Genomic DNA, 15,855 nt, shown 5'->3' with positions numbered 1-15,855 from the left:
AACCTTTTACCAAGGTCTGACAAGGAGTAGGCACTCAATACTGATTTGAATGACTGCTTAAGCTCTTTTTAGATGCACTCCCAACTCCCTACCTCCAACCTTTACACAAAAATATAGTGCCTTTGTGAACTATGTTACAATGTATCTGGGGTGTTTATCCTCCCTTAGAAAGGTGCTGGACACCTTGACTGCTTGGCTGCACATTAGAATCACCTGGAGTTTTTTTGGGGGGGGTGAAAATATGCCCAACTAAACGTACACCCATTCAACAATGTTTACATGTACAGTTCACTGACAGTGGTTACGTACTCTCACGTTGCCACCATTCTCACTGTCTCTGCCGGTTTTGTTTCACCACCATTAACTTAGACTCTCTGCCCCTTAGAATTCTCTTCGGAGCTTTAGAGTTGTTGTTGTTGCACTCTCATATGGGTAATTCTTTAAAAGGACACAAAGCTCAAGGCAGACGTTATTTAATGAGGTCAATTGGTTAGTTTAAAGGTTACTTCATGGGACAGCTTTGGTTCCAGGTTCAAAAGCTGTTTCCAGGCAGTAGCTTTGGGGGTCTCTTCAGTCTCAATGTGTCCATTAAGTCTGGCTTTCAGTAAGAATTTGAAGTTCCATTCCACAATTTTTCTCCTTTTGATCAAGATCCATCTATCGGGTCCCTGATGAAAATGTTCAGCAATGGTAGCAGGGCATCATCCATTTCTTCTGGTCTCATGGCAAGGGAGGTATTGTCTGGGGAGATTTTAAAAAGCAACAATCCCTGAACCCCAACCCAGACTTAAACCCCCATCTCTGGAGGTAGGGCCCTGGGTGGTGCAAATGGTTAATGTGCTTGGCTGCTAACTGAAAGGTTGGAGATTCAAGTCCACCCAGAGGTGCCTCAGAAGAAAGATCTGGCAATCTAATTCCGAAAAATCAGCTGTTGAAAACCCCAGGGAGCAGAGTTCTGCTCTGACACACATGGGGTCACCATGGGTTGGAACTGACTCTATGGCAACCGGTAGTGGCAGGGCTCAGGTACTTGTATTTTTTTAAAGCTTTACAGGTGATTCTGATGTGCGTTCAGGGCTAAAACCAATGAAAGGCCCCTTTTATTCAGTCAGGTGATTAAAACCATGCAGGAGCTCACCCCAAAGGGCTGGCGGGTGAGATACGTAAGGAACCTCTTTTGGGACTCACCCCGGCTCAGCCTTCTGCAAGTTAATCCTTCCTCCTGCACTCACTCAGCTCTGGTCATGAGGAAAGAAATGATGCCAGGCCAGAGTGGAAAGCATTTTCAAACTTTATTTACAACAGTCACAGTGACAAAAAGTAGTTTGGGGGGGAAAAAAAAATGCTAGTTTCTCCCTGAGCCTCAAAAAGAACAGATAGAAGTTACAAGAAGTTACAGGAGGTTCATCTTACAACAGGCATTTTTACTGAAATACTAGGCTTTTTCCAATACGAACAGGTAGAAATACACACAGATTACTTAAAAAAACAAAAATACAAGGAGGCCAGATAGGAGCTCAGCCACTTGTCCAAGAGGATCTGGGTGCCCCCCAACAGGCTAAATCGCTGAGGGGCCTGACTTCAGCTGTCAGCCCCTGGCCTGCTCAGACTCTAAATGGTTGTACAAAGTGGTCTAGTAGGGATCAGCAAAAAATCATAAACCAGTCCCCTAAACATACACATACACGAAGGTTTGTTATGCAGTTTACAAGCACATTCCCATCACACGGCAAGACTGGGACAAATGAGATGGGGCAGCAGATGAGAAGGAGACACCGAAACACAGGATTTGAGAAGGCAAGACTGCACCACAAAGGGAGGTGAGGGATGTGGAATGCTGGGGGGGAAGGAGAGTAAGGGTGAAAGGCTCTTTGCTGCCAAAAGAGAATGAGGAGAGCCAGAAAGAGGCCTGCCGTCACAGGGCAGCTGCAGGCCTCTCCCACTTCAGCAAGGAGCTGAAAGAATTTATTGCCATCAGTATTTGTAGCACAAGCAGACAACAGAGAAGGAGGAGGCAGGGAGGTAAGAGGAAGTGGGGGTCGGCTCCCAGAGCCAAATACTGTGACAGGCCAAAGCACACCCTAGTCCTCCCTGCCTCAACATTCTCCAAAGCCACACTAGCCTTGAGGTCTTAAATGCAACTATACACACAAGTTTCAACTGAGGTTCAGCCTGGCCTGACTGAAGCTTGATGGGGCATGGTGAAGGCCTTGTTTGCTTCTGCAGTCTCTCTCTTGGCTATGCAGTCCTGCTCTGAGATCAAGATGGTCTGAGGGTCTGTCCTGCAACCTGCTGCTTCTGAGACGGTGGTTCCTAACTGTGGCACCCATGTTGGGGACAGGTAGGAGGTGGGGAAGAATGAGGACCACAATTCAGTATGGGTAACCAGAGTGCCCCTCACCACGCCTCCCTCCCATCTGCATCCAGGAACTACCTGGGGGGAAGTCAAGTATCTACTGACACCTGTTCATCTCACACTTGATCCCAAGGCTCCTGTAAGATCTTGTCACACTTTCCAATACCTGCGAGGCTCTGCCAGCTCCAGCAACCAGCATTAAACCTCCCCCCTCCCCCGCCAACAAGACACCGAAAGATACTTCCCTGCCCCCCACTCCAGCTCCCACTCAGACTGGTCAGGCTAGTGGAAAGAGGAGCAGGGCTGAGGCGGCGGCCGGTAAGAAGAGGGGAGGGAAGGGCAAGCCTGGGAGAGCCTCCCTGTCCACTGGATGTCTCCAGACTCTGAAAACAACAATTTGCAGGGAGCAATCGAAGGAGAGGGCTTTGTACCCAAGTGTCCACATTGGGGCCTCCAATGAGGGCAGGATCTGCTCATGCCGTTCCCAAGAGGGCTGGGAAGCAATAAGCTACCTCAGGGCAGTGGCCTTGACCACAGTTGGGTACAGAAAAAAGGATGAAGTAGGAACAGGGTACTCCTTCCCCCTACCCCCATCACCTCTAGCTGGTCTGCAAGTAGCCAGCTACTCCTGCTCTCCTTCCCTCCTCCCGTAACAGACAGAGAGACAGACAGACAGACACATCTGAAGTCAAAGCAAAGGGTGCCGGGGGGTGAGACTGGAGAGAGATGAAGACTTCATTTTCTGGTGCCCCAGCAACCACAGTGAATGCTCCTGGAGTATTTCCTGGCTGCACATCTCTGCTCAACGTGTTCTTAAAACATGTATTTTCTCATGTTTGCTTTCTTACCGCAGTGTTCCTTGCTCACTTTGCACACACCCACCCCGTCCCAGGCCCACTGGAATCCCGCCATTGCATCTTGTCTGCTTGAGCTCAGATAGTGATCTTCAAAACAGAACCCGCTTCCCCACACCCCACCCCCCTCTCGAAGCAGCTTCCTTTCTCAGAAGGCCTTGCAAAGTGTCACAGAGGGCTCCACTGCTTGGCAAATTTCAAAAGAAGAAAAGAGAAGAAAAAAAAAAAAAAAAAACCAACTCAGTGATTTGCAGGTGCCAAACGGAAGCCATCAGTTGACATTTTCAGAACCACTGTGGCTCATGCTCTTCTTCCATCACGGTGGGAAAAAACACAGTTCAGATCCAGATGCTGTCTGGTGTCGCCCATGGGAGTCTGCAGTCTGCAGTGACTCTACTGCTCCTTGTTTTCTTTCGCTGTTTCTTCACAGTTTTCTTGCTCATCCTCCTGGACCAAAAACTCTTCAGGGGGCCACCGGAGCTCCCCACTCTCCACCTCCCCCTCTGTGGGCTCCACCACTATGGAGGGCAGGCGGTCCTTCAATTTGCAGCAGCGCTCACAGTCTGACGGGTCAGGGAAGATCTGGAATAAAAGCACAGGGAGCCCTGGTCAAGTAAACATTTAGGAAAAAAGCCAGTTGCTGTGGCGTCAACTCCTACTCATGGCGACCCCATGTGTACCAGAGTAGAACTGTGCTCCACAGGGTTTTCAATGGCTGATTTTTCAGAAGTAGATCGCCAGGCCTTTCTTCCAAGGCTTCTCTGGGTGGACTCAAACCACCAACCTTTTGGTTAGCGGTCAAGTGCATTAACTGTTTGCATCGCCCAGGGACTCACACATTTGGAAAGACAAATTCAGTTCTTTTGTTTCACATAAACGTGGAGTACTGAGCGCCTGTCATGTGTCAGGAGCTGTGCTCAGTCCTCAGGATTCTGTGGGGCATGAAGCAGTGGCCTTCTGTCTAACGCTCATGAGCAAATTCTGGGCCAGACTTTGATTCTAATCTCGAAGCTGAAAGTTCCAGGGGCAGTGCCACTGAGTCTAAAAAGTGGTATAGCTCTGTTTTTATCCTTTTTGCTTTACTTTCAGATAAAAGAATTCCAAATCATGTCCTCCACAGTTAGTCATGTCTATTTGCAGCAAGGAGGAGCCCTGGTGGCACAATGGTTAAACGACTCTGCTGCCGACTGAAAGGTCAGCAGTTTGAACTCACCAGCTGCTCTGCGGGAGAAAGGTGTGGCAGTCTGCTTCCATAAAGATTTACAGCCTTGGAAACCTGATGGGGCAGTTCTGCTCTGACTTATAAGGTTGCTATGAGTTGAAATCAACAGCATCAATAATGGCAGTGGGTTTGGTTTCTTAGTTTATTTGCAGCCAGCATTTTACTCCAATGGTCCAAAGTATACAATAGGCACCAAGGTATTAAATTCCTCCCAGAATAATCACTGGCACCTAGTGTGAGCAGGGCACCAGGTGCTCTACAAATATAATTTTGAACCAAGGCAGCCATGCTGAAAAATAGGTACTGCCAACATCATCTTAAAGAATTGCAAGGTTGGAGAATTAGGTTGTAAGACCATATCCACTGCCATCAAGTCAATTCCAACTCATAGCGACCCTGTAGGACAAAGTATAACTGCCCGATAGGGTTTCCAAGGAGCAGCTGGTGGATTCGAACTGCTGACCTTTTGGTTATGAGGTGTAGCTCTTAACCACTATGCCACCAGGGCTCTGTCCAAGATCATACAACCTATAAATGAGTGAGGGTGGAATGAGATTCAAACCCAGGTCTGTGTGATTCCTAAGCCCATGCCCCAATACCACCCTGCCCCTCAAGTAGTCCTGATCCCAAAGCAACTCTAAAAGCCAAACTGGGATTAAGGGCATGGCCCCAGTCTCTGGCAAGCTGGAAACTAAATCCAAGGCTCCTTTATTATATGTGAACAACCCCTGACTACCTTGATGAATCTGTATCCAAGTCTACTTCTCTTTCCAGAGTCCCATTAACAGGCTTCATTTTCTATGCCTACTGTATGCCTTGCCCAGAGCTGGCAGAAGCCTCGGCCAGGCCATAAAATCAAGGGTCAAGTCTGTGGATTCCCTTTGCACACACCATCCTGTGACTACAGCTGACCCAATTCTTCACTAGCTTAAGTACTTAATCCAGTGGCTGTTGGTCCCTTGCCATTCACAGCACTAGGTAACATGCTGGAGAGCTGTGAGAGGAGCTCACACAGCACCTTGGGCCATCTGCCTTCAAGGCTACCTCTTCCAACCTCTCCGCTTGATAGATGAGGAATCAAGGCCCAATGGGCCTTGCTAATAGCAAAAGAAAAAAAAAAAAGGAAAGCAAAAACTACACCGGACAGAGATTTACATTTGCAGAGATACTGGGGGCTGCCTGTTCCTGGCCTGGGTCCAGTCAGGCACATGGCGGCAGCTAGGTATCCTGTGCCCAGGAGGTAGAAGAAAGCTCTCGTATGAACTCCGGCCTTCCCAACCTCAACCAGTATTGCCCCAGCCAAGTCATGCTCTGATCACGTCACAACCATGTGGTACTTCTGCGTATCATGAACCTCAATGAAGCCTTCCCAATCCCTCCAGACAAGTGATTATTACCCACTTATCCAATAAAGATCTATTGCTGGGGATTAAGTCTTAAGCCATCTGCACAACTAGGCATAATTAAAGACTTAGTAAGTCCCATAAAAGGTATCGTAATGGCAGCCAGGAGAAAAACAAAACAGGGAGGAGCTGTACTAGAGTGAGTCAAAGGGGCTATGGGCAGCTGACCCGAACTCAAGGCACTCTTCATGACCCGCCAACCCTGAAATGTTGCCCTCTGACTCTCCTGCGCACATAGGCCTGTGTGTGCTAAGGTGGAGGGAGTCAGGTAACTCCTTTTGGCCCTTCCTCACTGTTCCTCATGTGGAGCTTGGAGCCCCTCCCTGGTGGTGAGGGCACAAATGTATGACTAGCATGAGCTTTGGGAGGGAGCCAGGGGAACCCCAAAGAATGGAGGGTATGCTACTGTGTACAAAGACCTTTCAGACACCTTGTTTAGGCTTCCAACTTCCAAGGAGCAGTAAGACACTGTGACTCCAGGATTTGAACTTGGACCTACTGTTTCCAGCACCTGTGCCTTTTGGAAAATTAACTACGGTGTCACTATGCCAACACCCCCACTTCACAGATGGAAAAACTGATCAGGGAAAGCAAGCAGGACTCGGCCTTGACTGCCCATTCAGGTGCTGGAGGCCCCAGGTCAGGCTCTGGGATGACCGTCTGGACAGCCAGGTCCATAAAATGGACTTCCCAGTCTGGACAGTTGTTCTAAACCTTTAGGACCTGAGACTGCTGTGAAATATCAAGCTCAGACCCTGAGCCCTAATCCTCTACCTCCTGACCTCATAAGTCAATCCCAGGGCTAGGCATCCCCTAAGACATGGCCATGTCTCCTCAGCTGGGAGAGGTGGCCACCGGGCTCTAATTATGATCACCCAAGCCAAGGAAGAGCAAAGGGGACAGAAGGCGGGCAAGGCCAGCAGAAGAGGGAGTGGGTAGAGAGCACCTGATTTTGCTTCAAGTTGGAAATAGTTCTACAACTAAAATTAGGGGGAAAATTAACATAATGATGATATGCCAGGCACATTTCCTGAGCAGAATCTCCATTAATCTTCCCAATAATCCTATGAAGTATCTAGCAGTATTACCCCTATTTTAAAGATGAGGAAACTGAAGCACAGAAAGGGCAAGTGACTTGCTCAAGGCCACACAGCTAGGAATTGGCTGAACTAGGATTCAAACACAGCCCTGAAGGAATTCAAATGAGGTGTTCCATTGGTAACATACTGGGCGAAGCCACAGAGCCCAGATTCTGATTATGTCCTTTATATCATTTATATATCCCCAATCAAGTCCCCTCAGCGCCCCCATGCCTTAGGTTCTCCTTTTGAGAAGTGAAGTAAAACTTTCTTGTCTCACTAGATGGGTACAACTCTTGGCAAACACAAAGATGGTAAAGTGCTTTGATGACATATGCTAAATCCAAATTGTAAAGTCTTCTTTGGAGCAATTTCAACAGGGCTACAGTAAGTATCCAATCTCCAAGGAAGAGGCAATAATACCAACACAGTAATTAAAAAAACTGCAAAAAAAAAACTGCAAACAATGCCTTTTATATCAGGAGCTGCGCAATTAAGTCTTTCAAGTCCTTGGGGAAGTCTGAGCATTGATACTGCTTAGTTGCCAGAGAACTTTGCTCCCTGAGTTGCTCAAAGCAGGTACCATTAAAAAAACGAAAACAAAAACTACAAAGCCTGTTAATTGTATTTTTAAAAATCACTATAATAATTCACCTAACCCTTCCATCAGAGATTTTATCTTATTATCAGATTATACCAATTTATGCTTCTGAAAACTGCAGCTCCCTCCAAAAAACAAAAAAGCACCCAGAACCAAACAGCGTCTCATTTCCTTACAGACAGAAAGCTTTGCTAAGTGTTGAGTATTTTGCCAACACAATCTTATCTCCAACAGCTGCTTAAGAGGCTGACCCTAGGGAGGTCAAGATTTTTCCACTAAGTCATGCTTTTTAATCATCTAACTCAGTACTCAGTGCTGTTTAATCATCTAGGCAGCAGAAAAATGAGAGGTTGCAAACTGCAATTGACAGGGTGGAGAAGGCAGTGGAAAAAAGGCCTCAGGTTGGACTCGCCAAGCACATGACAGGTAGAGCTGAAGTGGCAGGCCAGCCTGCAGTGCTGTTTGCCTGCAGGAACCGGCAGGGAATAAAGAGCTGCCCCTGTTCCAAAAAGAAACTGCTTCTGGTTAAACTTCTTACCCCAAAGTGCCCCTTCTCTCTGGACTGAGGCAAGTCAATAACCCTTTCCCTTCCCTCTGCAATAAAGGTTCCTCTCCAAGTAAGAGAGGACCGGAAAAGAAGATGGGGAAGCTCTGAGAGGCATTTCCCACCCTCAGCCCCAGGGACGGGCATATCTAGAAGCATCCTTTTCTAGCTGGGATTCTCTCAGCCCTGCACCTTCCCTCTTGCTGCCAACACTGTACTCCACAGCCAGCTCTCAGACCCAGGTGTCAGGGCTGATGGCCTGGGTGAAACTGTGGCTGCCTCTGAAAAGAACACCAAGTTCCCTCCTTCACAAACAAAATGAAGTCAGAGATCACACAATTAAGAACAGCCCAGGTCCCACTGTTTAGGGATAGTAGACATTCGAACTTGGTAACGGTGAGTTTTACAGGGGACACTTCCTCAGAGGCATCCTTTGCCAAGTAGCCTCTAATCCCAACAGGTTCCAATGTTTCAGGACCTCCAATGGATTCCCTTGAAAGGTTAAGAAAACCTTTAGGACCTTCTAGGTGACAGAAACATCTGTGAGATGTAGGTTGCTGCCGAAACCCTGAAATTATTGGCTATTTACAGATCAGCACTGTTCAATAGAACTTTCTGCAATGATGGAAATGTTCTTCATTCACGCTGTCCAATGCAGCAGCCACTAGCCACATGTAGCTATTGAGCAGTTGAAATGTGGCTAAACTTTTACATTTCATTTAATTTTTGTTAATAAAAATATAGATAATATAAATAAATACGAATTTACCATAACTTTACATAACCACGTGTGGTGTCACTGGACATCACAGGTATAGATGGTCCACATAAGGACAATGAAAGCAGGACTGTCCAGGTGAATGCAGGATGTTCGGTTGACCGTTCAACACAGGAGGCCTCAGAGCAGAGAATTCTGGGGTTGAGGTTGAGCATCCGGAGATGAGGAATCAGTCAGCAGACTTTTTGCTCTAGCGTAAAAGCTGATTGTCGGCCAGCTCTCACTTCACTCACGGAGAGGAACTGAAAGGCAATACTAGGGCCCCAAAGGCCCCAAATTTGGAGATCTAGCTATCAACTGCCTGCCTCTAAGCAAGGTGACCTAAACCTGGCTGCCCCTGGGGTGGGGAGAGGAGACAGAGTTTGGCACCTTGGATGGAAAATGTGAGTGACTCTGGCTGGAGCCGCCCAGCCCCGTGTGCGAGCATCCCTGGCCATCATCCCTGACAAACAACCCGAGCTGGCCACAGGGAGCAGAGGGCTTGGCTGAGAGCTGAGAGATGCTAATAGGGAAAGTGGACACCAGCAGGTGGAGGAGATGAAAGGTGGTTAAGTGGACACAAAGGGCTAATTACCAGTTCTGCAAGCTGAGCCTCAGGAGCTTGGACATCCTGCCCCTCTTTGCTGGGGTGGATCAGAGGAAGGGGAGGGAGAGCAAAGGGCCAGAGATAAATGCCAGACTGGCTCCCTGAGGCCCGGACTGGGATCTGCTCTCAGTGTACAAAAGCACACAGCAAGCTTCTCCCCTCTCTAGTTCCAGAGGGGTAAAAGAATCACACCCAAACCTGCTACAGGAATTGGCCCTCCCACAGGCAGACCAGGAATCTGGAAGATTAGGCTTTTACCTTGCCCCTACCTCTTGTTGGCTTTATGACCTTGGTCAAGGCAGTTTAACTTCTCTGAGCCGTGAGCTGGCATTGACTTGACAGTAACGGATTTTTTTTTTTTTTTTAGCCTCAGTTGCCCCTTGAGTAAGATGAGGGATTTCTACTTTACAGGATTGCTGGAATTACCACACAGTGCTGCCCATAAGCACACAGCACAGGGCCTGGCAGCTCTCAAAGATGTTAGGGCCACCCACCTCTAGCCCCCTCTCCCTCATTGGGAATAGTGCTAATCCTCATCTTAAAAGGCTTTGGAGAGAATCAAATGCAGATATTCGTGGATGGCTCTGTAAACTCTAAATTCCTAATGATGGTTCTTATTAGGCAAAACTGGGACCCCAGGGAGCATTTAGAATGAGGGACTGGAACGTCAACAGCTGTAGCTTGGGACAGAAGCAAGCTAGCAGCACTCCTGGGCTGGTGCTCACAAATTCTGGGCCATGTTCTTCGGAAAAATGGTTGTGACTTCACCCCTTCTCTCCCAGTGCCTCTGTTTCCCCAGGGTACATGTGAGGCCGGTTGGAAGGGGAACAGTTGGGTGGTCCAGATCCTGGTCTCTCTAAGTGGAAGCCCCTGCAGCCAGAGGTCTTCCCAGTGTGCACCCCCCTCTCAGCCTGCTCCAGGGGCCTGCCATCCTGGCCTGCTCAACTAAGTCAGCCCCCACTCCCAGCTTCCCAAAGTCTAGATTTCTTATTTTTCCTGGAGAACAACAATGGATTGGCATTGTGTGTTTATTCTTTCCTAGGAGGGGTTGGTTTATAACAATGGACAAATCTCTACTAGCACCCTGCTCTGCCAAGGGCTGAAGGAGTGAGGAGAAACTCATTCAAATGAAAAGTGCGCCTTGCTTTTTTTCCCCCTAACAATATGTGAAGGCAAGAAGTATGCTCTTTGAAATACCTGCCTCCTGCTATTTTATTAACTTATTTATTTGCATTTTACTGGCTTTACAAAGTGAAATGTGGCTAGTAAAAATAGAAGAGGTTATATTAAAGGGGCACAGGGGCTACTATCTGAATTCAGGGAAGGAAGAATATTTTCCCATCTCCACTTGGATGCTGGTCACCTCATATTCCATCCTTAAGACTCTGGCTCAAATCCCCCCTGGACTGGGGATGTGGAATATCGACCTCACCTTCTCCCACCCTTCTCTGGTGCCTCTAATCCTGTAGGAGGCTTGAGAAGAGATTTGGAGCTTTATAACAACTGCTGGGCCTCCTTCCTTTGGATCAAAGATGCTTAAGCCTCCAGCCTTGAAACTTAAGAGAAAAGGAAATCCTCTGGATATACACCATCTTTCATAAACATCTTTCAAACACACACCCATCCTGCAAGTCAAGAGTTCCAAATTCCAATTAATTAGCATTAATTGTTACTGATAACTCTGGGCCCAGTGAACTAATGGGGCTTTTGGAATGTTAGAGAATTTTTTTTCAAAGTTTTCCAAGGCTGTGAGAAAAGAGAGTATGCTTATCCGGCCGGGATGATTTCAAATGCCAGCATCTTATCTACTGTATCATCACTGCCCTCTTGAAAGAAGATACTCACCTCCAGGTCTCTGGGGATGACAGATTCCTCTCTCTAACCTCCTCCATTGGTACGACCCAAATGTCCCATTTCCACACTTCTTCTCTCTCAGAAAGCCTAGCACGACCCCGTGGTCGCTTCCTAACCCACTGAAACCCACTGCCTTCGACTCCATTATGACTCATAGTGACCCTATACCTATCATTCCCTAATTCTTTGTTTCGCAGACAAAACCCTTGAATGTTTGGTCTGGTCCCTCAGCTTTCCCATCCTTGTCTGGGGTTTCCTTCTTAATCTCTACCATGTGGCTTCCAAGCCCATGGCTGTACTGAAACTACTTTTCCAAGTGCCTAAAGACTTTCTTGCAGACCTGCCCCATGGCCTTTGCTTGGCTTTCAGTCACCCTTGTCTCTCTGCAGCATACTACTGGAAAGGTCAACCTGCTTTGGGCTTTATACTCTCTTCACCTGATTTCATGGTCCTGCTCAAGTTCACCTGACCTGTTGAGCCACATTTTCTCTGTGCCCTCCTGGACTCGGGTGTCATCCTAGGTTTAGGCCCCGGGTGGCTTTCTCCAGACTTGGCCCGGAGAGCTCAGTCAGCTCCCTGGCTTTGCCTGTCCCGCAAGGGTGAGGACTCCTGAATCTACAGCTGCACTTCCACCTTCCCATCCACTATGTCTCCACTTTGATGACATCTGTCACTTCCAACTCACTTTGTCCCAAAGTGAGGTCATCAGCTAATTACCCATTTTTCTTTAAATTAAAAACATTTTTTTTCTTTTCAAATGGAACTCCTGCTTAATAGTAGGTCCTGCAAAAGAGGCTTAGACATTTTAGTCAATCACAACTGCAATATTGATGCTAAAATCCCGAAGCAAATAGGGTCATATTCCTAGAGGTATACGCACCGAAGCCATCAACAGGTAATGGTCCTGCTCTCCTTAGATCAGAACATACTCCGTTCAGGCTAGAGCAGGGGCTCTCAAAGCCCAAATCCCAAGATCCTTATTTGAGCCCAAAAATATTTTGACTCCATGGATAAAAAATGGCTTTTTTGTCCATGGAGTCAAAATATTTTCATAATGATACTAAGATTTTTTTTGCCTTTTTCACTAATGGTGTAAAAAGCAATGGTGGATAAAACTGCTAGCACCTGAGCAAGAACTAAGGCTGTGGCAGCAAACTGTACTAGTAGTCATTGTATTCTTCACTCCCACATACTCACAACGAAAAAACCCAACAAAACAATAACTTACGCCCTTGATGAAGCAGTCAATTTTTTTTAATTGCATCTTGATACTTAAATGCATATGGTTTTAACATTCTGTGCAGTGAGATGCAAAGGAAGCACAGCACTTCCTGCTGCATACCCAAGTGCACGGAAAAGCACTTGCGTGAGTGAGTTGCAAGCTGAACTAACCACTTTTTCCATGGAACGTCATTTTGACTTGAAAGAACAACTGACCAACAAACTATGGTTATGCAGACTTGTCATTTGGCAAACGTTTTCTCAAACAGGAATATAGTGAACCTGTCACTCAAGGAAAGCAACTGATGATATTTGTTAACAATGATAAAAATTGAGTTTTGAAGCAAATATTAGAATTTTGGAAAACTTTTATTAAAAAAAAAAAAAAAACTTAGCCGCTGTGAATTTGACAACTTCCCACTTCTTGAAGACTTTTGATGAGAGGGGTTGAAATATTAACAAACGTAATTTTTGATATCGTATGAAATATGTGAAAATTTGGGAGGTCTGCATAATTCCAGTGAGCCTACATTTTCCCAAACGATGACTCTCTGACATTACAAAACCAAGCATGGGTAAAAGTGCAAGAAAGACTAATGAATTTTAATGTAAGAGTACAAAAAGTTCACTGATAAGGTTTCAGATTCCATTCTGCCACTAACCTTTAAGAAACCACTTGTCAAGTTTTGGTGGAATATCAATGAAAAACATCCAAAAGGCTATTATAATATTTCTTCCTCACAACGCTTAGGGGACACTGAGTTTCTGTTAAGGGTGGTGGAAAAATTAAGTGACAGTTAATGCTGATGACTGAACAACATGATGAATGTAATTTAAGCTCGCTGAGCTGTACATGTGAAGATTACTGAAATAGCAAATGTTTTGCTTCCTAGATATTTACCACAGTAAAAAGTTAATTAAAAAATATTTCTTCCTTTTCCACCTACTTATCTGCATAAGGCCAGATTCTCTTCATTTACTACAACCAAAACATATTGCAACAGACCGAATTCAGAAACAGCTATGAGAATGCAGCTGTCTCCTATTAAAGGAGACATAAGGAGATTTGCAAAAATGTAAAACAATGCCTCTCTTTTCACTAAACTTTTGGTTGTGGAAAATACACTTTTTTTAATTAAAACTTATTATTTATGTTAGAACACAATAGTTCTATTATTGTTGTTTCTAAACAAGCAAATATAAATCAAAAATTTTTCAGTTTTAATTTCTGAAATAGTAAATATCAATAGATATAATTCACATAAACAAAAGCTCTTTGGGGATCCTAAATAATTTTTAGGAGTGTGAAAGGGATTGAGACCAAAATGGTTGAGAACAGCTACCCTAGAGAACAAACACCCTGAGGAAGGTGACTATATAAGTCAAGGCTGAAGGACAATGCATATTTTAACAATGGAGAAGATTTGGGGGGAGGGGGAGACAATAGGTACCATCAAATATCTGAAAGGCTGCTGTGAGAAAGAGAGAAATTTTTTAACTCCAGGTTGACAGATGTAGGTTTAGGATGGAGGATTTCACCTGGTTGTATAACAGAAATGATAGACTCAACTCTCTCACTTAAAGATAGGGAAATCAAGGCCCAAAGAGGTGACGTGAGTTGCCTAAATGACAGAGATGGTAGAAAGCCAAGATCAGAGATCAGTTGTCCCATTTCCTAGTCCACAGTCCTGCTGTGCTGAGAGGCTCTGAGCTCTCTGTTGCTGTTGGGGTTCAAAGACCATCTAGGCGACTAAGTCATATGCTAGTGTAGAGTGCATTCTCATATCTGATATGAGACTGAACCAGGCAACGGGAACAATCCCAAAGGTGCCTTCTCAATTTGAGATGCTTTTGTGTTATAGTTTTGATTTTAAGGAGACTGTATGTCCGTGGTATACACACTTTTTGTTTATGCACCCCCTAAAAGAATTTTTTAAAATTTTGTATCCTTTTGGACATTTTTAAATTGACACCTAAAACTTCTGACATAAGTCTTAACAGTTCAAAGAAAAACTTTTACACTGCTCTTTTAAATAAATTCAATGGATTATAAATATCACAGTAATTTGATACTAACCATTACCCATAAAAAAACTCATGAACAAGTTCTTAAGTCAAATCTTATATTACTCTTTTCCCTACTTGAAACCATGGAGCCCTGGTGGTGGCATGGTTAAGAGATCGGCACTAACCAAAATGTTGGCAGTTCCTATTCATTAGCCATATTTCCGTTCTATTTCTTCCATAGAATTTTAACCTAATGTATTTTTATGCTTGAAAGTTTTTATTAGTATTTTATAATTCTTCTTTGCAATAAAACATATAAATACACTGATATTTAATTTTTATTTCCTGTGACCTTAAGACCTTGTTAATTAAAAAAAAAAAATTCTGGATTGACTTATTGTGGTTGTTAGCATACAATTCGAATAATTGCTAAACACAAAGGTAAATTTTTATTGGACTGGTATCTCTTAATGTGGCAGATGTTTGGGACTTACGGGGCTTCCTAACAGAGACATCTTGAATGGTCCATTTGTTTGATGCTCCTGGTGTTTCTACAGGCTAGGGAAAGACACCTTAATAGAATGAGAAGGTGAGAGGCAGGCCCTTCTCTTATAAAGTGAGAGAAGGGAAATCTTGACAGGAAAGGTAGGAACAGAAAATGGGTGAAGCCTGTTGTTAGGAAATTCAATTTTAGAGAAGCAACAGAAGGAAGCTGAAGACGTGGAAACAGATTCCCTGAAAACACTCCCTGTTGTCATACCTCTTGGAAAGTTTCTGTGAACCCCAGGGGTAGCTATCCTCCAGTTTTAACACTTTGTTAAAATATTATCTATATAGAGGCATTATTAAATAATTTGGCAAGGAAATCTCCAATACTAAGATGCCAAGAAAAAGATCCAGGAAGGATCCTGATGCTTCAATTGCCATATCAGAGGAAGCAAATAACCAAAGAAACAGTAACCAGAATTTAGGATTAGCTGGTCTTTAAGGATGCTTCCACCTAAGAGGATACGTTCAATTTTTGAAAAAAAATCCTTCATGCTATCAACACTGTAGGGTCGCTATGAGTTAGGATTGACTCGACGGCAGTAGGTTTGGTTTTTTGGTTTGGATCAACACTGACATCCCCAAAAAGAACCCATCTTGTCCTTTACACACTGGCATGAGTCAGTGTTTGCCAACCTCAGGAAGTCAGGGACCACCTTACCTTCATCATTCCTGTCACATTCACATATGCATTACAGCTCACATAATTTTTTTAAATACTCACTTGTTGAAAGCTTTTGTTTTTAAATGAAACTCTATCACTACAGAAATGGAAAACTAGTATTACTTGCCACCCATAAGAGT

At 44.9% G+C, this 15,855-nt stretch overlaps 1 protein-coding gene across 2 annotated transcripts in view; it reads right to left on the bottom strand.

Annotated features, from left to right (window-relative positions):
- Window positions 1-1,962: 1,962 nt before the first annotated feature.
- Window positions 1,963-15,855, bottom strand: part of LBH (LBH regulator of WNT signaling pathway) — a 30,121-nt gene continuing 16,228 nt past the window's right edge. Inside the window, exon 3 of one of the 2 annotated variants that reach the window (XM_003411958.4) lies at window positions 1,963-3,792. In XM_003411958.4, the coding sequence (XP_003412006.1) occupies window positions 3,604-3,792 (189 nt within the window). In that variant the 3' untranslated portion in view covers window positions 1,963-3,603. The other variant, XR_010323571.1, reaches the window with a different exon arrangement.

The sequence above is a fragment of the Loxodonta africana genome, chromosome 12, assembly GCF_030014295.1.
Source record: "Loxodonta africana isolate mLoxAfr1 chromosome 12, mLoxAfr1.hap2, whole genome shotgun sequence".
Classification (NCBI taxonomy): domain Eukaryota; kingdom Metazoa; phylum Chordata; class Mammalia; order Proboscidea; family Elephantidae; genus Loxodonta; species Loxodonta africana.
This window is presented reverse-complemented; position numbering and strand designations above follow the sequence as displayed.